The 27,505-nt window shown below is 42.1% G+C and overlaps 1 protein-coding gene across 2 annotated transcripts; it reads right to left on the bottom strand.

Moving 5' to 3' along the window:
• Nucleotides 1-1,994: 1,994 nt before the first annotated feature.
• SYNM (synemin) lies at nt 1,995-26,391 on the bottom strand. 2 transcript variants are annotated; one of them, XM_075100650.1, is made up of 4 exons: nt 25,490-26,391; nt 19,265-19,389; nt 11,075-11,148; nt 1,995-9,525 (listed from the first exon to the last, which is right to left on the bottom strand). In XM_075100650.1, the coding sequence occupies exons 1-4, from the start codon at nt 26,273-26,275 to the stop codon at nt 5,702-5,704; spliced, it is 4,809 nt and encodes a 1,602-aa protein (XP_074956751.1). In that variant the 5' UTR covers nt 26,276-26,391; the 3' UTR covers nt 1,995-5,701. The 2 variants fall into 2 exon arrangements, with proteins under 2 accessions (XP_074956751.1, XP_074956752.1); XM_075100651.1 differs by lacking the exon at nt 25,490-26,391 and adding an exon at nt 24,202-25,434.
• Nucleotides 26,392-27,505: the final 1,114 nt, after the last annotated feature.

Raw genomic sequence — 27,505 nt, 5'->3', positions numbered from 1 at the left:
ATGGCAAACAACGTTGACCTGATAACCTGTATTCCCCTGCCTGTCTTTCAGGGCCACAAAAAAAGCTGAGAAAACAGAGATCAAACAAGACAGACCAACACACTGACACATCAGCCCACCATAAGTCTCCTGACTGTTGTCCCAAAGCACAACGTTACTATCAGGAAACAAGGCCGGTATGACAGGCCTCTCATTCTTAACAAAGATGAATCAATTTGTTCCATTTCTACTACCAATCATGAAGAGCCAGTGTCCCTTCTTTGCATGAAATACTGAAAAACACATTTCCTTGAAGACAGGTAAGTTAGATGCATGAGTACAAGAATGAAGTTAGTACAGGTGCACATATTTCTTACACTTTTTCTTTCAGAATATTAGACATTGTCTTTTTATTTCCTTTAGTAAAAAAAAAACCCTCCCTGAAATTCAGTACCAAAGAAGTAAAATAAAGACAAAATTCATGCAGCCACCTCTGCTTGTGGATTACAAATCAACTTACTAACTTCTTGCGTACATCTAGATTTTAGTTTTCTAGTCGATCCACGGTGATTTTTTTTTTCTGTGAAATGAATCACAGGAGTAAAAGGAAAAAAGAAATTTGAGCCTGTCAGAGGTGTTTTGATTCAAGCATAATGCTTTTCCTATCAGGTCTATAAAACCTGAAGCAAAATCTATGTAATATTAGGGTTCAGCATCTCAACTTTCTCACCTGAAAAAAAGGGTCTGTAGTTGAACAAAGTAGGCTTGATTCCAGCTGTAAATTCCTGCCACACCAACTTCACATCGTGATTAGGAAATGAAAACCAAAACCAGTCCTAGCGGTTTCTGATAGCCCAAAAGCTGGAGATAACATCTTTCAAAAAACAGAGTTTTTCCTAGCTGAAATAAAACTTTTCCTTGTTTCTTGGGAATGTTGCTTGTTATTTTGCTCACATTTGGTTCCAGGGATACCTCAGGAAAAAAAGTTTTACCTTTAAAACTATTTAAATTTGGAATATGAATAATCACTCCTTTCTAGAATTTAACACTGAGAGATCCCCATATTTCCATTGCATCTTTAAAACGTTATTACAACTGACAAGTGTGTCAAAACCAGGAAACTGAAAAGAAATTTAAACAGTGTATTAAACACCAACCCACTGTGAGTCCCATTCCTTACTATTCAGAGACACGCTTCAAATTTCAGAGAAATCAGATCTTCACCATTGGTGGTTTGAACAGCAATACTACTTAACTTAGTAGATGAAGGCTGAAAACATGTTTTTCCCGACAGAGGCCAGTTTCAGTGGAAACTGTTTTGCTGATCATTTAAGCATCTTCACAATATGCTGTGATTTAGGCAGTAGCCTCAGATACTGTTTTTCCCTGTTTTGCAAGAAATGGAAAACTATGTGGTTTTTTCCAGTGTATTAAAAATGGATGATCTCTTTAGAAAGTCTCACTCTCTCACACACACTCATTATGACCTATTTCTTTAATCAAGAGAAAACTGGGTTAAAGGCATTATATTTTCTTCATTACAAATAAAGCGTGTGGTTAAAGAAAAAAATTAACTTCACAGCTTGGAGAGAGGTACCATTTGAAAAAAAATTTATAACCTTTTCTATTAAAAGGTCTAAATGTGCATAAAACGATTTTCTTTGCTAGAAAATGGTACAAGTTTAGCCTTACCTTGGTCAAATCCCAGGATCCAAGGAAGCCTATGATGCTGGCAACTCCAGGACCTTCTGTGTTGTTTTATACCGTGCCTCTCCCATTACCTGCTCTTGAACTAGGAACCACTGCTTGTCCACCCATGTTGTGTGTGGTTGCAATAAAGAATATGTGATGTTTTACCATCACTTTTATTATCCCTGTGAAAGAGGGATGCCTTTGCTGGAATTAACTCATTAGCCTGAGGGGCCTTAGAGGAAGATATTTATAGACATTAAGTCCTTTTTCAATGACAATGCAGCCTTAATAACATCAGACAGGAAAAAAGAGAAACATCTGCATTGATTTTGATTGTTTAATACTCAAGAGTGAAAAAAGTGTAAAATCACAAAGCTTATACCACCACAAAAATGCAGTTTCATTGCAAATGACCAAAACACAAGCTGCCTGCAAAGTTTCACACAGCTGACATCAACAAACCCAGTTTCAACATTCTTACCGTCTTTTTAAACACCTACTATTCACAAACATCATTCAATACAGAGCTCTAGGTCTGCCACACATCTTTCTTTAGATTCTATGCTATATTTGCTTTCTAGACCAGTGGTTTACACATTTGGAAAACAGTGCCCCCACTTCTGATCTGTATCAGCATATAAATACATAGTTTTTACCCCCTGAATTACTAACTATATTTTAAAAGCATTTCGTTTAATCCAAACGCAGCAGTAAAGTTCTTATTTGTATTTAATGAAAAGCACAACTTTTATGAGTAAGCTTCAAAAGTGCATGCTGACCGAGGTTATATCACCAGTCCTTTCAGCCACAGGTTATACTACTTATGCAGAAAGTGAGCATATAGGGTGAGTTAGTACATCAGACAGTAGGTTATGTTTGCTCTTACTAGTAATACATGTACCTCTGACCCTCATTCTGCAGATGCAACCATTAGGCTTGCAGGATGCGACTCTCCACCTAACTACGTTTTGTTGCCTGAAGGTAGGATTATCCAAAAGCTATCATTATGTCAAAATGTCTCAGGTTAATGAGAACTAAACAGAAAATGGGCTGCTTACACAAACATTTTTAAAACTGAAACCCTTTTTACACGAGATATCTTTGTTTTCACAGCCTGATAGTATTCATGCAAAGGAACTGTGCATATCTTTAAACATTATCCTAACGCACATTCCCAGTTCCCTATAATAAACTAACTTTCCAAGAGTCAATTAAAATCCTGACCTTAAAAAGAACTGAAGTACACAGAACAAATTTTTCCCTCCAGACAATCAAAACAGAAATATATCTTGGTATAACCTACTGCATCTGACAGTGACGTGTGAAGGAATATAAAGAGCTGCTGTTGCCTCAGTGGAAACAATACTGATCTTTCCCCTCCCCACCTCCTGCAGTGCTAAGGCCATCTACATTTTATTTTTCACTTGCTCCTTACTGGTTTATTCCTTCATCTGACATTATAATCCTCTGAGCAGGTGAAGATAAACATGACAGAGTGTTGATACAGTTGTTCCTAAGGAACGTGTCTGTCAAAGATTCCACACGGTATCGATAAATGGGTTTGATCTTGTAAGTGGTTTTTTGTTGGTTACAAAATCAACTTTCTGCAGATATTCTTATTTCTGTTTTACAGAGAATGGTTAAGTTTCAGCTTAGAATAGAACTTTGAGAAAACTAATACTGGTTATTTTTAATTCTGTTGCTTATTACAGACCCAACTTCTTCCTTTATGCAGTTATTTAATACCTGAAGTACAGAATCTGATTGCTTGCACTTAATTAGGCATCTAGCTGGAAAATTCTGGCTTATACGCAATTACTAAAATAAATACAGAGATGTTACCATCTTTAAAAACATAGTGTCAGCTAAGGAAACAAAAATATAGGATGATATTAGAAGTAGTACAATTAATAACACCTCGTTTATAAATGGCAGCACAAGGTCTTTTCTGAGCACATATGAATAATTTTGAAAACATATTATCCATTACACAATTAATAGTATAAAAAAGCTTAGCATACATGCCTTTAGTGCTTCTCCACAACTCAGTTTCCTATTCATTTTCCAGCTGCTGGTTACACTTCCAATTTCAACAAATGATTTCATAGTACATGATCGACAAATATCCAAACCCGAGTGCCCTGGTACTCACACACACAAACCGAGAACGTACAGAAAATTCTGCAGTGCAGGCAAACCTCGTGAGCTAATCTTTGGAATATTTGTAGTTTCAAGCTTAGTTACTAAGGCACACAAACTGTCCCATATCTGAAACAGCGTGATATGTCAGTCAGCATGGAGCTTCCCTTTAGTTTGCAGTTACATTCATATTATAAAGTAGCAGTCAGTTTTGAAAAATCTAGCTTCTGTTAATATTAAGGAATCTGAAAAGTGACTAGCCATGCCAGACTGCGACAGTTTAACTGGATTCTAATATGGATTAGCACACACAGAACTATGCTTACGTAGCCACAGGAAAGAAATTCTGAGTCAGCAACCACCGGACTGGCACAACGCGGCCATCCGGACACAGGTGTGCTTCTCTGCAGAGGAGGTGCGAGGGAGGGGGTGAATGTGCGTCTCTGTGTGTGCGCGCATGTGAAAATAGCAGCTTTTCATTTGTGTATCTTATTTCTTCTATGTGTCCAGTGTGGTATCTTCTTACCCCAGTGACAAAAATATTTTGGCTGCTATTTTTGTTTCTGCTAACACTGCACAGGTCAGTACAGTCACTGGTGCTGGCTTCTGCTCTGGACTTTGAAGTCACTGAATTATAACTGTAAAGTTAAATTACGTCCTTCATTTAACCAACGTGCAATCCAAGTGAAATTAGCTTATTTTCAAATTATTTAGGTAGAAACCAACTTTGGCTTGAGGCAAATGTTACAACCAAGAAAAGAGAAGGAAAAAAAAAAAAAAAAAAAGGAAAATTCAGACCTCAGGTTGGGTTTGCAGGGCTGGTAATTGAAAAGGGCATCTTCTCATTCGTAAACAACAAAAGGATTATCTGGAAATGACTTGACACAGAATGATCGTAAGTGTCATCAGTGCCATTGGCACAAGTTTTCTTCAGAACAGAACACGTATTAGCCAATTTCACTGCGTTAAGAAATTAGGCATTACGTAACAATGTTTGACACTTCACACTTACCTTTAGCAATACCTAGTACCAAGCTAATCCGTATACTGCAAAATAAGTTGATGTTATCAACGTACATAGCCACTGAAGCTGTAAAGAGTTCTCCTTACTTCCATGGAAATACTATCCAGCCTATTTTAAAAATCTGTTATCTTTTTAAAGATATTAGAATTACTACTGTCTAACCATAAATATCACTATTTCTCCTTAGGAGTACTGTGAAAAATTCTTGCTTCAGTGTTACTCTTTCTTTTTTTGCCCTGCATTCTTGCTATACAAATAGTATAATTTTTGTCAGTTCTTGCTATACTTAGTTTGATCCTTCAGAACTGCATTTATTTTGTATAGCTGTGATATTTTAAAATGTTGTCATTAGGTATTGCATATAAGTACACAGAAATGGAACTGAAAATCAGATACCTACAACTCTCATTAGTCTTATATTCTGTTATATTGGTAGTTAGTAGCTTGAGATTTAAATAGAATTGCTGAGTATTTTAGTAACCAAGTACAATACAGTATTTAAAAAATAATGGAAAAGTCCTATCCAGACACACACTTAATTGACCTGCTATAAAACAAATAAAAAATACAATTCTTCTAATTCCCCAGTAGCAAATTCCTGTCTTTATGGGTGGAAAAATCTGAAATTATTCGACACAGGTCTTTGAGGAAAAACACATTAATAGCATGATTTCTCCCAAAAATAAAATTTCCAATGAAGTAAAAAGTGTGCTGAACAGGTAGAGGCTTAGACTCAATACTACTCAGTCCATTGTTAATCTGTATAGTTTGAGTGTTTCCCCATTCCTTTTTTCCTCTTTTTTAAAAAAAGGATAATCAGAAATATGTATAAACAAATTACTAAGTAGACTTCATTACAGAGTCCTTTCAGAACCACTGTCCATCATTATCATCATCCTCTTCCTCCTCATGGTCCAGATAGAGAAGAGCAACTTTCTTTTCATCAGAAATAACTGACCTTTGGTCTACCATTCTTTGCAACTGTACAGTTTTATCAAAAAATGACTTTTCTGCTACCTTTTCACCATGATCTTGAGAAAAACTGGACAGAACGTAGCCTCTTCTTTTATTTTCATTTTCCACAATCTGGTCACTTTCAACTACAGTCAGCGGCTGACTAACAGAAGGGTCTTGCTTGCTGGATATGAGCATTGTTGCTTGCTGTTCTCCACTTTTTACTGTAGATATTCCACCCATATTGGAAACATCCATTTGAAAAGTAAAAGATGCTTCCTTGGATCCTACTTTAATATGCCTTACAGACCTACTGCTCTCAGATGACTCTTCTGTTTGTGAAAAGTCTTCCAGCATTTCAGAAGTAGGTCTTGCAAAGATTATTTGCTCAGCATGAGTTTCTACAGGACTTATTTTAACGTGCCTGAAAGATCTGTTGACCTCTGAGCTTCCTTCGTTCTCTGACAGATGTCCTTCTTTGCTAATGAGCTCTGGAGTCTCAGAAAGGGAGCCCCGATATATGATTTGTTCAGTGGTTTTAACTCCCACTTGACCTAGTCTAACATGCTTTATTGAGCCTTCTGAAATAGCCTGGTCTTCCAGTTCACTGATTTCTGTGTGCTCAAAGACAGGCCCCTGGTAGATGATTTCTTCAGCTGTCATAAACTCTTGGGGACCCAACTGAATGTGTCTGACTGAACTTTCTGCCTGTGAGAAGTCTGTAGTGTCACTGACCTCCACTTTACTGGAGATTGGCCCTTCAAAGATAACTTGCTCAGTATGAATCTCTTTTGGACCTAGTCTGAAGTGCCTTATTGATCTGCTGACATCCACAGACCCTTCTGTCTGAGAAAGGTTACCTGAGCTATTGAGCTCCAGAGAGTCTGAAACAGGCCCTTCAAAGGAGACTTCTTCAGTTACTTGCCTTGATCCTACTGTGACATGTCTTGCGGACCTGTTGAAGTCTGTTGAAAACTTGTGGGAAAGATTTCCAGAATCAATCTCTTCTACAGTTGTAGTAATAGGGCCTGTATAAATTACTTCTTCTGTGGTTTGAATTTCTTTAGGACCCAGTTTAAAATGCTTCACAGATTGGCTGAACTCTGATGATCCTTCTGTCTGAACAAGATCTTCTGTAGAACTGAGCTCCAGCGTTTCAGAGCCAGGCCCTTCATATACGATCTGCTCAAATCTCTGAACTTCTGCTGGACCAACCTTAATATGCTTCATGGATTTGGTCTCATCAGCCAATTGTGGGGAGTGAGAGACTTTCCCAAAATCCGCAGTTTCCAAAACTGAACCGTCATAAATAACTTTTTCAACGGTATGATACCCTGCACCACCACTCCTCCTCGCTGTGGATGAGTTATAGATTTCTTGATCGGCCAAAGGAGTGTATTTATCACTGTGGGGAGAAACATTTCCTTCTATATTGCTTCTACCATCAACAACTGTCTCCGAGCTCTCTTTCTTCAGGGAGTGCAATGTTGCCTTCTCCTTCTCACTTGCAATTACTTCATCAAGCTGAGCTACATCGAATTCATCAGTGTGAAGGGTCTGTGACAGATTGACTTCAGCAACAATCGTCACCAAGCCACCATCCTCTGTTTGATCAACTTTTTTGATATCAAACTCTAAGCTACTAGAGTCAGCTTGATTTTCTTTTGTTAATGCAGACAGCTCTTCTTTCACACTTTCTGGGAGACTGCCCTCCAACTGCTCCAAAGCTTCCTTCAACTGATGTTTAGGGTCCTTTGTTTCCTTTGATAAAAGCCCTTTTATTGAAGTCTGAAATTCATGGGGAATTTTAATTTCTTTCTCAATAACAATGGATTCAACATGGGATGTTTCGGCTTTGGGATGCTCTTTTAAAATACGGGCACTTTCTTCCTCCCCTACCACTTGATAAGTTTCTTCTGGAGAGCTTACACCTTCATCCCTCTTGCTTTGTGTGCCTTGCAAAAATTCATCTTGCCAAGAATATTTAATAGTTGATTCTTCTTCTATATGAATTTGCCCATATACTGAGTCATCATCTTTTTCATTAATAATAGGATGGTCATCAGGAACAGATACAAAATATTTTTGTTCAATAGGCGAGTCGTCTTCCTCAGTTACTTCTTCCACATGAGTGAAACTCTCATGGCGTTGTTTCTTCTTTTTAACACCTTCATACGTGAACGTTATGTTTTGTTCCTCCTCATCACCGTAACGCCTCTCTCTCTCAGGGAACGTATCTTCCACTTCCTCTACTTCAAAAGGTGTTGAAAAATCAGTCCTTTCATCAGTGGCATAATCTAGTGGCTCCTCTACAATCTCAACATTAACAGACATGTTCTTTCTGCCCTCATTTCCTTTCAGGCCACGATGTACTATATCTTCTATCTCTGATTTGGAAGGAGCTCCTTCAACACCCTCTCGAACCACTTCTCTAACATCCTGGTTTGATAGACCTCCTATGTCAGCTTCATCAGAAATAGATATGTTTTTTTGAACTTGAGATTGCACTGTGATCTCAGTCTTTATTTTCCCATCATCTGGTTGTTCTTTCTTATTAAAATAGGTCACTTTCGTGTCTGTTGATATTTGTGAACTAGAAGACTGTGTAAAACTTTTAAGAATGTCAGCAACAATATTCTCTGCTATATTTTCAGTTGACAGGCTTCCTATTTTATGACTTCCGTCACTAACTTGCTCTTCATCTTTCAAACTGGATTTTGCTTCTGAAATACTCACTTTGTGAATTTCAGCAGGCTTAGTTAAATGGTCATCTGTTTCTCTTCCTATGGAAGTTTTAAAACCTTGTAACCTTATTTCTTTAGTACTCTGAGATGCTTTGTCAGGAGCAGGCATTTCAAGACTGATTGGTATCTCAATGGCTTCTTTCCTTCTTGATTCCAAGGTTGCATTTGTATCTTTTTTGGTTGACTCACTTTTCAGGGTTCTTGCATTAGAAACATCACTCCCTGTTAACTTCTGGTTAATGACTTCCTCGTGGATATATTTCTTCTGCTCAGTCCTCCGTCCAAAATCAACACTTCTTTCTTCCATGAAAGTTTTCTCATCTGTTTTCTTTTTCCCCTCCGCTGTTTGTTTCTCTAGCTTATCTTTTTCCTTCAGCAGAGATTCTTCCTCTTCAGTTGATTTGCTGCCTCCTCTTTTTTCTTTTAGGGTGGTCCGTGTTTCAGTTATGGTTTCTTGATATTTAGATGGTTTAAAATTGGTACTTAGCTCATAAGCCGGAAATCTAGTGAAGCTTGGTTTTGTTCTTATATTCTCAGAAATCCCTGGCTTTGTGTCAGGCTTGTGGTCCTTGTCTGATCTTTCAGCACGTGCTGATTCTTTTGAAAAAGATACTGTGGATGAAGTTGTAACTTCTGTTTTCTTTCTTTCTGGAATTGTCTTTTGCTGCATTTCAGTGTTTTTCCAGCTACTGTAGGCTGGAGTAAATGTTCTTAATTCTTTGTGGTCTGTTACAATCCTTTCATCCTTTCTAACAGTTGTTGAAGGGCGATACGCTGAACCAAGCATATCTCTTCCAAAATCTCTTCCAGTAGCTGTTGTCTGTGATCCAGCCTGTGTTGACTGAGCCGAATAACGTGCAGAGCTGCTAGTATTTGTCACTGGCCTTCTATGTCTTGTATCAATGAACCTGAAAGCTGGTGAAGCTTTATTTCTATTTCTTTCTTCATAAGTAGAGTAAATATCAGTGTAGTTATATGAAGTGTTTATAATATCTGCAAAAAGAGCATAGGTAACCAAATATTAAAATAATGGCTTCTATCTAAAGTAATATAAAACAGAGGGCATAAACTAAGAGATTACTAAATGTATAAAATATAAATAATATATTTATTATATATATAAATATATACTACATTTTTGAAAGAAGTAATGGCTTCATTTTCAGTGGAGCTTCATAAAGGCATTCCTTAGGTTCTGCACGATAATTAAGTCTATGCATAAATTACATTACAACTGAAAGCAAAGCATTTCACTAAGTTGCAAGTTCTTGCTAACTTTACCTGTTGTGAGCTAGTGGGTATTATGGCATTTACTTAAGAATTACACCTTTCATATTAATGTTTATTTACATTTACAACTTCTTATTACATAATGTATGCTAATATCCTAGGCTTGGGTTTTTGCTTCATTAGTCAAAGTGGCCTGAAGTTTCACAGTTCCTATTGGGAATTAATGGCATACCTGCCACCACATACTGGAAACTGAAAACGTAAATACAACTCTTCATAGCCACAAGATACAACAAGGGAGAGAAATAAAGCACCTTTTGGGCTATATCTACACAATTTAATAAAATGTACCAGGAATCACTGTCTGGCTCTAAGACCAACCAGCACTGCACAACTCAAATCTCCTACTCCTAAAACGCTAGCCACATTTCCTCTGACTTCTGGTGGTGTTTCCTGGTCTGTGGTAACTGCTGAATATGCCTGAGCATTGTCTGCAAAAGTACAGGCTAGTCCAGATCAAAACTGTGCCAGCGACAGCGCTAACAATTTACCAGCATAGGCAACTCCACGTGCGCATTTCAGTCTAGGCCCTAGTCTGTTTTGTTTACCACTACAGACACAGCCTTCAAACCTCTTCTGGGACTACTGTCTATAATGGTCTGATGATTTTACGACCACATATTGTTAAACTCGTGAGTATTACTGTGACTAATCCTGTTATTAATAACAATGGCCATGGCAGTCAGATCGAAGGTCCATCTAGTATCTGTTTTACAGTGACCAACAGTAGATACATAGGGAAGAGTATAAGAACAGGGCAAGTAAATAGTGATACTTCCCTGGTATACTCTCACAGCCTCCAGAGATTTTCAGCCCCTAAGACAGAAATGGTATCTTTATGTTTATTAAGTCTTTGATTTTCCTTTCATTACCCTGCTAAAATTTCTCTTTAAACCCAAGTAAAGTTTTTAACGCTCACAATGCCTCATAAAACCATGGAATGCATCATTAACTACATGTTTTGTTGCATACCTCTTGCTTTATACTTCAAAACTCTCTTAAGACCTATGGGCATCCAGAAGTTCTTCCACTATTAGAGCTATGAAACATGACTCCCTACTTACCTCCTCCGCTTGAGTCATGATTTTATAAATTATCTTATACAGGATAGCACTATGCCAATTTAAAATATTAACACTCAAAACCAATTCAATATTCACTTCGCAATACACTCGCAAAAAGTATTCTTCAGGAATACTACAACACGATAGTTTCCAGTTATATTTAGTTTCATTCAACATTCATTTTTTACCTTGAGGCAACTTCCCTGTATGCTGATCTCTCCGTGTAATAACCCACTGGTTGCTCTCCCCTTCTAACAAAGCTCTGCAAAACACATAAAAAGGCATTCCATTAAAATACTGGGAAGAATAATCATAATATTTAACATTTATAAGTCTTAGAAACTAAAACAATTATCCTGCAGCTGGGTCAGATCCTGAGTGTTTTTTCACACTCCACATTTTTATTACTGGGAATAAGAAATCCTTCGCACCTTCCAGACTCTTCGTTTGCAGGGTCCAGTTTGTGAGAACAATGCAATAATGTTCAGTAGGTGACAGCAGCAGACACAGTACAGTTTTCAATCAGATCTTCTGCATTAGCCCATATACTGCTTCCTGACATGGACAAGATCCACTGATTTCCACTATGGAATCATACAAGCTAGCATCTTGTCCAGAATGATGATCTTATAATAGAGTTAAGAGAAAACAAATCCACACAAAACTTAACAGATAATCAGTAAAGTTTTCTTAGAGAGACACGTGGAGATGTTTTACAAAGAAAAGGCAAAAACAGAAAAAATATTTGCAAGCAAATAGTCAGGAGCTTTCCTGCTGGTAATGCAGTACTAAAGGTGTTGTCGCAGCGTGATGTATGAGGGAACTGGTACAGCCAGGATTTTTAAGTTCTATCCTTTTCAAATGAAAATTGAAGGAGAGTATTACTTCTACTGTCAAACACTGGCTAGTGCTGGAGGAAACAAGTTACAGTATTAAAGTAGCTATTCTTAGTTCCTATTCAGTCGGAAAGCAGCACAACATATTTTACAACAAAGAATTTTCCTACTCCTTTTTGGACAGAAACTACTTGGTTTCTTCTAGTGACATTCCTGGTTGTCCCCTGTTCCTCAGCCTTCCATTCATTCTTTTTTTGGAGCGACTCCCTAATAGCTTCTGTAGTTCCAGGAGGCCAGCGCTTCCACAGGACACTGTGGTTAAGGCCTCCTCCTGTTGGCCAACAGGACATTATGGTAGCTCAGCAGCAATTGGTCAGAAACCAACAGGACACCAGTCTGCGTACCTTTGTGTTACGGAAATTATATCACTACAAGCGAACAGCAGAAGCAGGCAACAACTTAATAATCTGCTTCATAATTTTGTCTACTACCTATTCTTGGTGTGCTGATACACAGAATGGAGACTCTGAATTGCCTCTTCCATGTTGGTGACACGCATCAGCTGTTCTTGGAGACATTATACCCAGCTGATTGCTTGAGAACACTGGCCATCCTCCCTTTATGCCAAGCTTTGCTGTTCCCTACACAGCCTGCGCGTACAAGGACCACGCTCCCTTCAAGACCCAACTGACAGCAGCCACTGGCTTGTTCTATTCCTACACAAGGTTACTGCCCTGCATTTTCTCCTTTCTACAGTTGTGGAAAATACTCCAGAGGTACATTTCCCACAGAGACCGGCACAACTGAGGGGCAAAGCATTTTCAGAAATAATTACTCTGCATTAAGAATATTCACATAGGCACACAGCATATTTTTGTCCTCTCAGAGGGCGAAGACACTAAGTGCATTCTCTAGAATTATTCAACTGCCCTAAAAAACTAAAACAAAAAAACGCACAAACAAACCAAAGTTGTTGGCTTCTTCCATATACCAAATACAAAAGGTAGATATTAGGAGGATCTTATTCAGTCCTAAAATTTTTAGAGATGGTTATTCAGTAAGGCTGAGTCTCAGAATTCCAGATAAATTCTCTGGAAATCTTTGTGTGCTTTCCTTCCCACCTGCTATCTATGTGCTCGTACTGTCTGACATAAAATATGTCCAGATGTTTTTCAAAAAACAGGAAAAAAACCCAGCTTGTCCCTTTTCTGCTTTTGCAGGACCACAAGTTATGTGATCCAAAAAAAAAGTGCTCAACGGCAGCATTCTGGGGCACCAGCCTAGACATTCTATGGCATGCTCTTTCAATACACCACAGAATGCTATAACCAGCACAGTAACTTTGGTGTTTTTATATTCACTTCTACTAGTGAGATACCCCCCATTTCATCACTTCCAGTTTTGGAAATGCCAGATGTTCTGCACTGATAATATACAGCTGCAACATGAAAGTTGTCAGGACTAAGGCTGGAGGATTATGATAGCCAAGGCTTCTGACTCCCTACAGGGGGGGCTGAAAGCAGTTTAGGATTGTGGTATAAACATATTTGTTGGGCATTTCTGTCAATATTAACAGAGCAGGCATTTTAAGTGTCACCTGTAGATTTCACGCTTCATACAACTGATCCCTTTGGACATTATGCTTCTTTGGATTTCTGACTGCCTCTGGATTCAGTAGGACAATGCTACCTCAGCAAAATATTAGCTGGCTTTCTTTGCAATCATGCATTTGTCTAGTGTCAGAAGAAAAGCCAGGTTAGAATTACCTAACAGATTTACAGGTCAGTGTCCTCCTTAAAAAAGGTTCAGATGGACATCTTTACTTCTATTTTGTTAGTGTAAAAAAAAAAAAACAACACACAAAAACCAAAACCAAATAAAAACCCACCAAATAAAAGCAATTTATCTTCCTCTATGTAAGGAGGAGAAATTTATTTAAGAATCAGATGACTTCAAAACGTACAGAGCATGTTCCGAACACCAAACATCTGATCTGGTGAAGCTAGCGAGTGCCAAACAAATTGCTCCGATAGACACGCGCTAGAGAAGCTGGTGGTGACGTTGCAGAAACGTATCAAGGAACTGGCAATGCAAGCGTTAACCATGACGACGGAAATTAGGAATGTGGGTAGTTTGACTAAGGATTTCTGGCTGCTGTTAAAACAACAGTTGTTCAGTTGCTGCAGCAACGTATGAAGTCACTAAAAATAAGTTCCAAGAGGTAACTGTATATGGCAAAGGGCAACAGCACACAGAAAAGCTGGATCTGAAGCATTACTATGGAAAATACATTGTATTTGAAAGTGAAAGGCAAAGCTTCATGAAACCTCTATAAAATTGGACAGTGAATCAGTGTTTTTCTGTACAGAGTTCATAATAAGTATGTCCTCAAGCTTATCAGATAAGCAAGAAAATGTTAAACTGACTTTGGCTTAATAAACTAGCATGAGAAACTCTAGTGTAATATACTGAGCACTGGCTTGGAAGCCAGTAAACTCAGGTTATGTTCCTCAGCTTGACCATAGCTTCAGCTTATGCAAGTCATTTTGCTTTTCTGTTCCTTTGCATCCTTTCCTAATCACTTAAACTATAACCTCTTTGTGGTGAGGACTGCTTTTAAACTTAAACTGCCCAAAGCATAGGGTGTTAATCTCAACTGTATGAGCTCTTTAAGTATTCACAGTAGTAACAAAAAACATTTTTCCAAGCAGCACTCTTCCAAAAAATAACCACGTCGGCTACTTCCTAGAAATCAGATCCCAAATGACATATACACACGTTGTGTTAACACTTGGTTTAAGTGTTGTCAGAAAATATTCCAACTGCACCTTTAACTAATCTCATTATTAATGTCATTTATCTAAAGTTAGCAGCGACATGCTAGTCAGTCTGAAGCCCCGCAGTGTGGTGGATAACAACAGAAATAACTAGTCCATCAAAGCAGGTGGATGAGATAAACTGGTTGGGGTGGAAGTGGGGAAGTTACCGAAACCAAAAGGATGTAGTGCAAACAGTCATTCACAACAGCAACAACTTTGTTTCAACTAGAGAAACCCAAAATCTCAGCTCGGGGAAGTTAACCAGCAGGCCATATAAATTAATCCTCTCTATTCTTGGTTTTTAGGAAGGTGTTATAAAAAAGCCTCTCCAGGAAGTGGAATGGAGGAAGCATTTTTAGGTGTAAAGGCCACTCCATGTCTTTTTTCCATCATGGGATGGGAAGATAAGGACTGGGTGAAATAAATCAGGTAACGGACTGCATGTTAAATTCCCTGGGTGTAGAAAACACAGAATGTTCCCAAAATAAAACAAATACAGGAATGGGACATATTGGATTGCACAAGTTGTAAACAGGAAATAACAAATTTGACTGAAAAAGCTGTGGTGAGTAGCTGAGGCAGCCTTAACGCTGGTGGGATTTCTTGAAAGGGTCACAAGTGTTGACAGAGGAAACCAGCTGAAGGAGGATTGGAAAGTATGCCTGACAAGTGTATTAAGAGGTCCTGACAAGGACCATGACAAAAAAGGGAAAAAAAAAAAGAAAAAATAAAAACCACTTTGTAGCCTCCGCCGCTTCAAAATCCAGGGTGGTAACCTAGAACAGAACATTTGCATGACACTTGGATTTCAACAACATATTTTAGAGAGGGCAGAAAAACTACCTAAGCTATGGCAGAGGCTCTGGGCAGCCTCTGATGTTTGAGGAGAAGCTTCCAATAGTTGAGGAGAAAGGCTTGAGAGTTATTCTGATCCTAGGCAGATCTTCTATCTCCTTTTAAAATTAAGAGTCTTACAGTGTAATTCACCACTTCTCTCTGGAAATATAACTTAAGCATCATCTAAGTAGTCATGGTTTTGCAAGGTTCTAAGAACACAGAAAAAAACTGCAAGACACTTGATATTTACTTCAACACTGGTGAAAAAGGATTGGGAATGAAGATTCCCACAAGGTATAACTTCATAAAGCCACATAAGATATGTATTTCACTTCCTGAGTCAGCCTTAGCTCCCAGAGCAGGAAGGGTGAGCAGAAACAGAGAGGAAGTACACTTGGTCCTTGGGGAAGGGTGTTCCTTGCAACAGTGATCCTTCTTGCCAGTCCAGGAGCAGTGCTGACTAATGGAAAGGACTGGCTTTGAAACAGGACCTGTAGGAGTTGTAAAACAAAGAGAAAATACAGGGTGGGAGGTACAAAGAAAGCTCCAAGAAGCAGACCAGATACCACACCCTTAACCCAATAATGCCAGGAGGAGAGGGGGTGGCAAAGCCCTCATGGAAACCTCTCAGTGGGAAGTTCAGGGTGCTAAACTAAGTGTGAATAGATGCCTTTTGTTTCCAATATACATAAGCAAGGTTATATGCCAGCATACTTCATGAAAACAAACTGAAGCTGGCTTCACATGCCTTGGTTAACACAGACAGAGGGACCTTGGAGAGGAACAGGATTTGAAACAGTATGTAGATGAGCATTCCAGAATTCTCTTACTACCTGGATCCATACCGATTCCCTCCCACAACAGCGTTGATAGAGGCACGCAGTAGGGAAGGCATTATTTTCTTAAGTGAAGGGAGAATAAGAAGAAAAGAGGAATAGGTAGAACTGCCTACACGTAAAAACACAAATCAAAACAATCACTTTTTAGTAGCGTTAGATAGCCAGTTTTCTCATCCTTAGCAAGGCCTGTTTGTCTGTTTTCATCTGTAGTTCTTTTTCAGTCAGTAGATGCTCATTTGTCCGCAGAGGCCTGCCTTGCCAAGGCTATCAGTGATGCAAGTTGCACTCACTACAGTCAGATAAACAAACCCTACAGGTTGAGGAGGCTTCTTAACTGGACAACAAACATGCTGCAGGTGATGCTGAATTGTCCTCCTTTTATTAACGAGGGCAGGGAATCCTTAGACAAACCAGGAATGCTCAGATAATCAGCGATATGACCTCTGGAGGACTTCCAGAATTTAATGGGTGTGCTGGTTTTGGCTGAGAAGGGGTTAATTCTCCTCACCGTGGGGGTCGGCTACCTTTCCAGCTTCCCGCGCTCTGCCACGGGGCAGGGGTGGGGCTGGGAGGGGCAGGGCCATGGTGGGGACGGCTGACCCCGACTGGCCAATGGCAGGTTCATGCCATACCATGTGACACCATGACCAGTATATTGAGGGGGGGCAGTGGCAGCGCGGGGGCGGCGCGGCGTCGGGTCGGTGGGCGGCGAGCGGCTGCGGCGCGGGTGGTTTGTTCCGGCGGTTCGTTCCCCCTCTCCCCTCCCTTCCCCCCTCCCCCGGGGCTTTGCGCCTCTCGTTGTTCTCCTTTACATTGCATTTCTACTGTTGTTTCTTTTAATTTTAATTATTAAACTGTTCTTATCCCAACCCACAAGTGTTACCCTTCTGATTCTCTCCCCCATCTACCGGTGGGGGAGTGAGCGAGCGGCTGTGTGGGGCTGCGCTGCCGGCTAAACCACAACAATGGGCTTACAAGGTTTTACAGAGCAGAAGCACTGGTGGTTCACTTATTAACTAAGAGGGTGTCCAAGCAACTACATATCTGGGCATTATCATTCCTACTTCTGATGAATGCTAATCATTGAAACAATTCTGATAATTCTGTTATTGTGAAAGTGCTAATCCCATTTTGCAGATGAATAAACTGAGGGAGAAAATTTCAGTGACAACAGTAAAAGTCAGTATCAGAGCTAGGATTAAGTTTAGAAGAATCACGTGTTTTAGCAAAGTTAACAAAATTAACGCACACAGAAAAGGATCACAACTGGCTACCGTTTCCACAGTTTCTCTTCTACTGGTAATGCTCCAGACACTGCTGGCTTTCCAAGGATCACAGGGATCCCACTCCACCAAACATCCAGGTACTGTTGCTCATGAACTGACTGCAAATTACTTGTCCCACATACTGCTTGTGATTTCACCTCGTCCAGAAGCCAGCCTTGGTCTGTACCTCACAGCACAGAATACTCAAGGCATCTTGGACAGACCAGTTTTGCTCTTTGATGGCCTACAGGCATCCTTTGCTCACTAGTCTGTTATCAAGCTACTTGGAAGTTACTCTTTCAAGTGTCTCATTTTCAGTTATGCAACTACAATTAAATTTCATATTTATCAGTGGATTGCTTCACTCTACACATTTCACCCATAATTCAGTTGGTGCCATCTTTATCCAGACTTAGATGCTTATTGGTTCATAGCAACGTTGCACACTTCGGACACAGTGTTAACGCTTTAGGACACACAGCTGTTAATACCACTGTGTTTATGCCGGTTGAATATCAATAACGCGCACAACAGAGACAAGCTAATGACTGAGGCAAAAAGAATACGAAAGTAGGCTGACATTAAGTTTTTGCAAAATATTACTTTGCTCAATAAGAACTGCACTCTGTATTTGGAGATCAATATCTCAATGAAGTTTATTGGAAATAATTGTCCTAGTTGTAGAAAAAAAAAACCCATGATCTTTACAGTAAGGTAGTATCTGCTTCCAGTTCATAGGTTTTTTTGTTTGGCTGTTTTTTTCCCCTTTCAGATTGCTTTTATGCCATTTGCCAACTCATCCATCATGATTCTCCGGACAGGAGAATTACTCTGGCTTTTCAACTGCACAGCTTTTAAGTGGCTAAAGAGATACACAGTACTGAAGACTCATTAGCAGAGATGATGTTTGATGACTTCTCCAACTCGATCCAAACATGTTTCCCCAACAAACCAAGGATGGAGACACTTGGATTTAATCAAACAGACCTTTCTGTTTTCTTCCCACTATTCTACAAGTGAAAAAAAGAACGGGGAACTCCCTACTTATATTGATGCTGCAGGTGGACACTAATCAACATATTTAAACAATGAAGTGTGCCATGTAGATCGACCGATGGCAACTACACAATCTCATGATTTATTGATTGCCATTTAGGGATACTGGCTCCTCAGCTCGTAATCAAACATCGGGTCAACAATTCACATCAATTTGATATCAGCTTGACCAGGACTAAGAAGATTCCTTACATATCACTGTATTTGTCAAAAGGTAATAGGATTGCCGTGGATTATACTGGATTCTCTAACATGCTGTTCTAGGGACAGAGGAATAGAATGAATTACTACCAGAGGTAGTTTTGCTCGAGTGATCAAATTCCAGTCACCTCTGACCACTGGTAATGCTTATCTAATGTGTTACTAATTAATAACGGTGTTTTACTATTCTTACAGTTTTCCCAGATATATCAGACAACTCCACACATACTAGCAGCCTTCTGAAGGGGTGTTATCTTCCTTTCACAGACAGCACAGTCAAGCACAGAATGGCATGGTGACCCAAGTCACAGAAGAAGCCAACAGCGAGTTAAAAACTGGTATTAGGGGTCCATTCACTCTATTGAACAAACCTAATACATACAAAGAATCTTGATCTGAGACTCTAAAAGTAGCTGTCCATACTTTACATGCTGGAAAGGGCATGAATGGGGCTTCCACAGCTATGAAAAGGGATTTAAATTATCCTCAGATGAGACAACAATTGTGTGTGATTGCAATTCTTACCTGTAGGTTTCAATTTCAAGGATGAGGCCTGCTTTCACCTGCAGTAGTTCTTGATAGTCCTTCAGGTAATCTGTGATTGACATGGTCAGGAACTGCTTTTCTTCTTCTAGGGCGTCGATTATCCTCTAAACAAAAATACTGAGTTTTAGTTTTGAACTAACAAAAGTCTCTACACTTGAATACCTAATAACAGTAAACTTAAAAAAAATCTGAGAAAACAGTAAGTCGATGTGTGCCATCACTTCAAAAATGATAACAAAGCAGCCCTATGACCTTCCCCATATACAATGTGAAATACGTTGTTAATGAAGCAGAGCTTTTATGTTAAGATTTCGTTTTATGCCTTACTAAGCTCATTAAATATTTCAGTAAAACCCATTCAGACGCCCTGTACAAAAGTTCTCAAGTATACACAGCAAGGAAAATACACTCCTTTACAAACGTGACTTAAACGCGACTCATTTTGTCATTTTAAGAGCATAGGTGTACGTGTTTAAATCACCTTGAGATCAGGAATGTTGGTGATTGCTTTACCATGAGAACCCGGCCTATTTCTCGTTATTGGTGCTTTCAGTTCCATAGATGTGTGGGTCCAAGTCAGTTTTTGGATTCTAGCATCTGGAGATATTCATAGTGCCTAGAAGGTGAAGGATGAACCTCCAGCATTTCCTTTGAGCCAAGATTTCTACAATAGTTGGATACCTGCTTCGAGTCCACCCAGCTTTGTCCTAACTGCTACCCAGAAGATATACAAGGGGTTGCTCATTTTCATCTTGATAACTAAAAATAACTTTGTACCTTCATAAGTGTGTGTGTGTGTATGGGAGGAGTACAGTTTATATGACACCCACAAATTACTTGAGAGCAGCAGCACTGACAAGAGGGTAGGTAAGGCCTGCCCACCTTTCTTTAACAACTTCTGGAAGTGGAGAAAGGGATTGATGAGCAGAAAAATACCAAAGTCCAAAATGATCTAAATTTGAACATACTCTGAAATACTAAACGGAAGATTAAATGCTGAATAACTGTACGCAACAGAAAAGGCAATGAAGACTTATGCAATAGAACATTAAGATTTGATTTAGACTGAAGACAACTGACTCTCATGCTCTTGAAAACAACATCGTAGAAAGCAAGTGCTTTCATCACCACTGTTACCTCCCATGTGAGGGGCAAATTTCCATCTTCTGGAAAATAAGCCCTCCCCTAATAATTGAGAGGAGCTTGTTCAGTACAGACTCAGAACTAAAAGTATCAGGATTAGCTGTTCTCTGCAGTTTTAAATTATTTCCTCACTGTGGATAGAACCTACCAACTCAGATCAATCTTCCTCAGCCAGCAGATTGATGCTAAACAAAATGCTATAGATTACGCTTCGTTCTGGGGGCTGGGAAGACAGAAATTAGATCTCAGCAAAGGCCTGATCCTGTTTTTCACATCACTCCACGCTATGCAAGGACACTGAACCATTGTTTATAGAGCAAAATCTCACACACGTGTACAACACTGAACAGGAATTCATGACAGCATATTTTAGATTGCATCCTAACCAATGCTTTGCAATAGAAACTGAAAAATCAAGACACTGATAGTCTAATTTTAAAAAAATTCTAAATGCATCATTTATATGCAGAAAGTGTTCAAGTATCACAGTACAAACAATAGCATAAAAATGAAGATACAGCAGGGGACTCCCCAAATCGAGTAATGCCAGTATGATATGCTAGGCAGAAGTAAGGTTTAAGAACTAAGATTATAAAGTGCTGGCATTTCAAACATTAACAGTTTGTGGTTTGGTTTTTTTAAGTAAAAAGAAAGCTTTATGAAGGAAGCTGCCTGTATCTTCGTATACATGTGGGTATACTTCTGTATATAATAATCTATTTCTTCATTTGCCTTTGCAGCTTTTGTTAAATGATTACACTGATATTTTCTTTGACATGACAAACCTTGCCTACAGCCTTCAGCGTACCTTAAAACTCCCTTTTTAAGGCAAAAGACAAATCATATCGGCATATCTGAAAAAGCACTATCAGCCATCCAACAGCCTCATCCAGACTGCAGCGGAGGTAACATCCTGTACGGCCACGCACAGCGGCAAGCAGGACTGCTGACCTTTTGCAGCTCTGAGGCAACAATCCTGTTCAAGAACTGACACAATGGAAAAATCCCAAGATGAGAAAGGAAGAAAAATGCCAGGCCCTGCTTTTAAAAGGAATAGGCGATCAAGCAAGAACGGACAGGGTGTTGCCAGAACCAAAGGAATCAGCAAAAGACAAGAAAGACAGGGTCTCGAGGGGACCAACCCCTAACAGTGATAAGAGCTCTGATACAAAACATGAAGTGATTCAGGTGTTTGTTGCCTCCCCGATTAAACAGAGACTAACCTATACATGCGCCTGCATGTGTTAAAAAGAGCTTCACAATGCACAGGTCTTGCTGCAGTCCCAGCAGAATCTATACAGGGAACCTGTACACCAGACTGCAGAGAGCATGGAGCTCTGAAAGACCAGGGATGCTCACACCTATCTAAAGACACGGGAACTTCAGGCCCTCACCCCCCCAGGATCTGTAGTCTGGGTTTGACAAGCCACCTAGATTCTACCCACTGGATTTGGAGAGCACGTGGGATCCAAAAGTTTGAGTTAATGATTACCATAAGGGGATACATAACTCAGCCAGCAGTGTAAGAGTTCCAAAGGAATTCATTCCAACACGAGCAGACATCGTATAGACTGGATGGCAGACAGCCACTCGTCTAGCCCTCCAGTCACTGCCACTTCAACATAATGCAGAGGACAATTGGTCTTAAGCCCCGTTTCCAGGCATGCCAAAAAGTACATAAACCACTTTGGCAAAGTTCACGAGATCGCAAGATGGAAGCTCCTCAGCTTCCAAAAGGTAACCTGTAGCGTTGCAGCTGTGTTTGCCTCACACGGGACTTTCTTGGAAAGAGTTGTTTCTCAACCACGTCAAACCCCGGTGATGTCCTGCTAGAACTGAGTAACTGAATAAAAGCAATTTTCTCACCCTTCAGATGTTCCTTTCCAGGCAGCAGTGGGAAATTTTAGAAGGGCAGTAGGGGGAAAAGAATTTACTTGGATTGTCCAAGCTGCACCTACTCAGGGAATAGAGGTTTCCAGGCTCCAGCCCTTTCCATCTGGTACTATTTACCGATCCTACAGCTCATTCAGTGGCTCGGCAGGGGAGGAACTGATGCTCTGCACTTAGCTGGCTAGAAAGCGGTACACAAAAAACCACATGTGACATATCGATACTGTATGTTCATTTGACAATATGTTTTCTTCTTCTCTGGAGCTCACAACACTGAGGCAGGAACCAATCCTAAATCCACCATATTAATGAAAAATTTCTGCCTCTTTTCAAAGCAGCAGGATAAGCCATGGCCATTTTTACATGCAAAAAATACAAGGCTTTTTCAAATCACTGAGAGATTTTGCCTAAGTATTTTCACAGCACACAGCTAAAATTATGGAAGTAAAAGACTTGCTGAGTTCATCCCTTTAGCACTCAGGACCAGTGAAAATTTTCCAAACAACGTATGATTTAGAGCTCGCCTGGTTCAGCTAAATTGTAACTCCAAATACATATTTCTATTTAACATTGCCGAAAGCTTTAGCGAGGATAAGGACAGTGCAGGAGGCAAAGATGGACATATAAGGTGACCACATGATATATGGAAAATATGAATAAATCTAATCGCCATTGCAGCTGCAATGAACAATAATCACTTGACTTAAATCTGCACATACATATCATTTCTATGTGTCACTGTACAATAAGCATGGAGTAGATGCTCTTTAAAGAGTAGTTTAAAATCCATGCTGAACATACTTTCACCAATAAAAGAAACAAGGGGGTGGGAGAGAAGCTTTGATCACAAGAACAAAATCTGAACTACCTGCTTCCACACATTCTATAATTTATCTTCCTGGATGGGAGCAAAAGATACCTTATTTCTCACGTATACTAGACTGGCCGCTGGAAAAGGCCTTTCTCATTGAAGACCAAACATTTTACATATGAAACCATTCAGAAGTTATAAACTTTATGGTATCATTTTCACCAGAATTTAAATATTACCCAGATATACATTCAAAGGTAAGACAGCCAACCTGAAAACATGAGCTCTCAAAGCACTTTTTTCTTCTTCCCGGATTACTAAGCTTTGAAGCTATTATTCCTGTAAAATCCAAAGCACGCCAAATGCTCCTGAGAATAAAACTGAAGTTTGTTATCTTGGTATCAAAATAACAATCCATTGCTGAGCACCGAATCAGGACAATTCAAGGGCATGCACTGATTTTGATTAGCTGACTCCTGCAACGGGTTGCTCTGTCTCCACTTGCTCTTCTGAAGAAAATTCTTTAAAAATACAACCAGATGCAGAGACAACCCACTGGTATAAAACCACCCTGCTGAGCTGAAAGAAAGACGTATGTATCTGAACACACCCACTCTAACTGGCTTTAGAAGAAACACTTGTAGCTCGGGTAGTAAGCTGTACAAAATGCTCTTGTTAAAGAAACACCGTATTTAAAGGTTTTCAATTTGAACCATGGTGATTGAAGATCAATGAAATTTTCATTAGAAATCCCTAGTAACAAACCTAGACAGCAAAGAGGACATCTGGAAATCAAAGTAACTTTAAATACTAGTAGGCTTATATACATTTATATAAACTCATACACCTTAACAAAAAAAAAAAAAAACACCAGAAAAAAGAGGGTTTTTTCTTTACATCTTCACCTGGCTTTGACTGATGGATAGGTTTAATTAATGAGGGATCTACACAGAACATGTTCTACAGCTTTGGAAACATTTACATACGTGATTGGAAGAACAAATTGTCCTGTCAAAAATGAAACTAGAATTGCTTTAAAACTTAAAAGTCTTTCTGATTACTTCTTACATACCTGATCTGCCTCAGTTCACAGCATCTGCGAACTATGCAACTTGCAAACAGTCTAGCAACGTACAAAAACCAGACGCACAGGAACAGGTCCCCGTCCCTTCCAACCGCCAGCACCTCCATAATCTACCACGGCTGTTGGACACAATGCGATCAGGAGCACACGGGGTTCAGACAACCACTGAGCTCCAGCAAAGTGTTAATAAAAGGTCTAACAATGAACAATAGAAATGTTGCCCTCAGGAAATTGATGGATGGTCTGGATGATCTAATACGTGCTCTCCAGTCTCAGTTGATGAGCTGATACTTTGCTGTGCCGGCAGTTACTGGTCTGTTCACACGCACAAGGTGATTATACATCATTATACCGAACGTTATTCTGACAGCAAGCAAATTCTCAGCTACAGATGCTACAACCCTCTGCTTAAAACTTTAACGACGGTATCTGTTTGAGGAGAATGCTTGGTGATGTTATTTCAAAAAAATTCCCCCCTCTACTCAACTGCAGATAGCACAGCAATAAATCTTCCTGCCTTGAAACTAAAAGTTTCCTCAACTACACTGGGGCCCACAAGCTTTTCTTTAGGCTCAGGGTGCACTGGAGCACATGTAAGGCAGGAAGAAAATTCAGTTCATTTCTCCGATGGCGACAGGTCAACCTCAAGTCTCAGGCTAGAAGGGAAGCTTCGTGTCCCACCGTGTGGGGACTCGGTTCGCCTGCCCCACGTCCCACCTGCTCACGCCAAGCCAAGCAGGAGCCCTGGCAAGCCTGCGCGCCAGCTCCGTGCTCTTGAGCGCTTGCCGAGGGCAGGTTGGGAAGGGAGCACCTGTCAGCGAGATGATGTCCTCAGGGTCACCCTTTTGATCCCCACCCTTCGCACCCAAACCGAGCACTGGGTCTCACAGGGGCCTCCCTGCTCCCTCCAGAGAAGGGCTCAGCAGCAACAAGCTCTTGCTGGGCCGACTCCTCTTCCAGCCTGGGGAAACCCTACTGCAGGGAGGCAAAGCGGGGCGAGGCAGAGTCAGGGGGAGCCTTCAGAGGGGTGCAGGCACCTCCCGCAGCAGCGAGAGCGGCGGGCATGGGATGAGCCCGCGGGAGGGGAGTGCCAGGGTCACGGGAAACCGAGCTCGCATCCCACCATGGCCCAGAACTGGAGGGAAAACGCGAGTGGGAGGGCCGAAGGAGACTCGGAGCAGTACCAAAACAAGCACCGGAGGGCGGGGAGAGCCCCGGCGAGGGGGGCCGGGGAGGCCCGGGGCCGGGGGACGCCGCTCGGGGCGCAGCCACGCACCTGGTACTCCTCCAGCTCGGCGCCGTGGCGGTCCTGCAAGGCGAGCAGCTCCTGCTCCAGGCGCTCCCGGAGCCCGCACAGCTCCCGGCCCTGGCGCTGCAGGTCCTCCAGGTGCTGGCGGCACTGCCGGCTCTCCTCCCGCAGGAGCTCCAGGCTCTCCCGGCTCCGCTGCGCCTCCTGCTCCTGCAGCACCTGGATCTGCTCCTGGTAGCGCAGCAGGGTCTCCCGGCAGCTCTGGCTGAGCAGCATCTCGTAGGTCTCCTCCAGCTCCTCCAGGCTGAGCCCGGCCAAGGGGGGCGGCAAAGCGGCCAGGTCCATCCGCAGCTCCCGCATCTCCACCGCCTCCCGCCGCTGCCGCTCGGCCAGGTGCCCGTGCTCGGCCCGCAGCTGCAGCAGCAGCTCCTCCAGGGCCACGCACTCGCCCCGCAGCCGCTCCAGCAGCTCCTGCTGCCCGGCCAGCTCGGGCTCCAGGCGGCGCCGCATGGCCAGCACCTCGGCGCCCAGCAGCTGCAGCTGCTCCAGCTCCCGCCGCAGCCCGTCCCGCTCAAGCTCCGCTTCCAGCTTCGCCCGACTCAGCTCCTCCAGCTGCATCCGCAGCCAGGCCAGCTCCTGCTCGGGCACCCGCAACCCGATCAGCTCCTGCTCCCGCAGCTCCGCCAGCTCCCGGGCCAGAAAGCGGTTCTCCTCCTCCAACTCCCGCACGCGGGACACGAAGACCCGCAGCCGGGAGTTGAGCTCCTGCAGCTCCCTCTTCTCGTCCCATCCCGTTTCCCAGCGCCGCCACATCTCGCCCGGGACGCGGGGTCGGGGCCGCAGAGGCCTCCGGGCTACCGGCGCTGCGCAGCTCCCGCTCGCCGCGGGGCTCTGCCCGCCGACCCTGCCGCGCGCAGCTGCCGCCCGACGGGCCACGCCCCGGGCCACGCCCCATAGACCCCGCCCCAGCGGGCCACGCCCCGACAGGCCACGCCCCCACGGCCGCGCTGCTGCCCTGCGGCGCCCCCTGCCGGCCACTTGGCGTCTCCTGCCAAGCTGCTCCGAGGGGGGAGCCAAAGCCCCGCTTAGGAAGCAAAACCCGGCTTAGGGAGGGCCCAGCGCCGCTCTCGCGAACCCGCGAGAGCCCTGTCGTCCCCTCCCCCGGGGCCGAGCCGGAGCGGCCGAGGCTCAGCCTGCCTCTCCGTCAGCGCGCTGCGGGAGCCGTTGGGCTTGTGATCCCTCGGCTGCTCTTACTGCGCCGCGGCTGGGCTGAACTTAATATAAAGTGTCAAATGCCTGTTTATAACGCAGCTTTTAAGTTGAGGAAGCCGCGGAAATGCCTCCAATTTTGAGCTTGCGTCACAACTCATAAAATCCTTGTACAACAGAACAGCATCCCACCTCCCAGGCTTAACGCAGGGCAGAAGCGCCTGCAGCCAGCACGTCCCTGTGCCCGATTCTCCTCTGCCTTGTTTTGCACCATATATGGGCTGGATCCAGATAATTCCTTGCATTGACTGCACTGGAACTGTCTCTGCATGAGCTGCTCAGCAAGGAGGCAGGGAAGCATCGCACCCTGTATTAGCTACCAAATTAGACAAAAAGATGAGGAGTGACTCATTTCAACCTTTTTCATCTCCCCAGGCATTCTTTCTCTCCCTCTCCCTCTCAGACACACACACACCCCTAAATTTCACCCAGTGCTGCAGCACTGGGAGTTTTGTAGAGATTTGCTCCTTTGCGTAAAGCAGCACAGCTCCCACCTCTGCATTTACTCCTTGGGACTGCTCCCAACCAAAGCTTACACAGGGAAAGGACCAGAATTTGGCACAAGCCCTGCAAAGCTGGGATTGGGGCATGGCTCCACTGCACCAATCTGCGCTGCGCCCCCTTCTCTGCTCTGTCCCACCCTTCCCAAAGCCTTCCACCTCAGCACCACGTCTCCCTGCTGTCAGAAAGGCCAGTTTGGCTGCTTCTTTGCTCTCTGCTGAGCAAGTTTCCTTCTAATCTCGATAAACCCTCCAGGATTTGAGCCCGACCAAC

Source organism: Phalacrocorax aristotelis, chromosome 7 (genome assembly GCF_949628215.1).
Source record: "Phalacrocorax aristotelis chromosome 7, bGulAri2.1, whole genome shotgun sequence".
NCBI lineage: Eukaryota > Metazoa > Chordata > Aves > Suliformes > Phalacrocoracidae > Phalacrocorax > Phalacrocorax aristotelis.
This window is presented reverse-complemented; position numbering and strand designations above follow the sequence as displayed.

What these genes read in the sequence shown, in the direction of transcription:
- SYNM (XM_075100650.1), bottom strand. Translation starts at nt 26,275, where the DNA reads ATGTGGCGGCGCTGGGAAACGGGATGGGACGAGAAGAGGGAGCTGCAG. An exon ending in CCGAGCTGGAGGAGTACCAG is followed by an intron (nt 19,390 to 25,489) that starts GTGCGTGGCTGC and finishes ATTTTTGTTTAG; the next exon opens with AGGATAATCGACGCCCTAGA. An exon ending in TACAGGGAAGTTGCCTCAAG is followed by an intron (nt 9,526 to 11,074) that starts GTAAAAAATGAA and finishes CTCTTTTTGCAG; the next exon opens with ATATTATAAACACTTCATAT.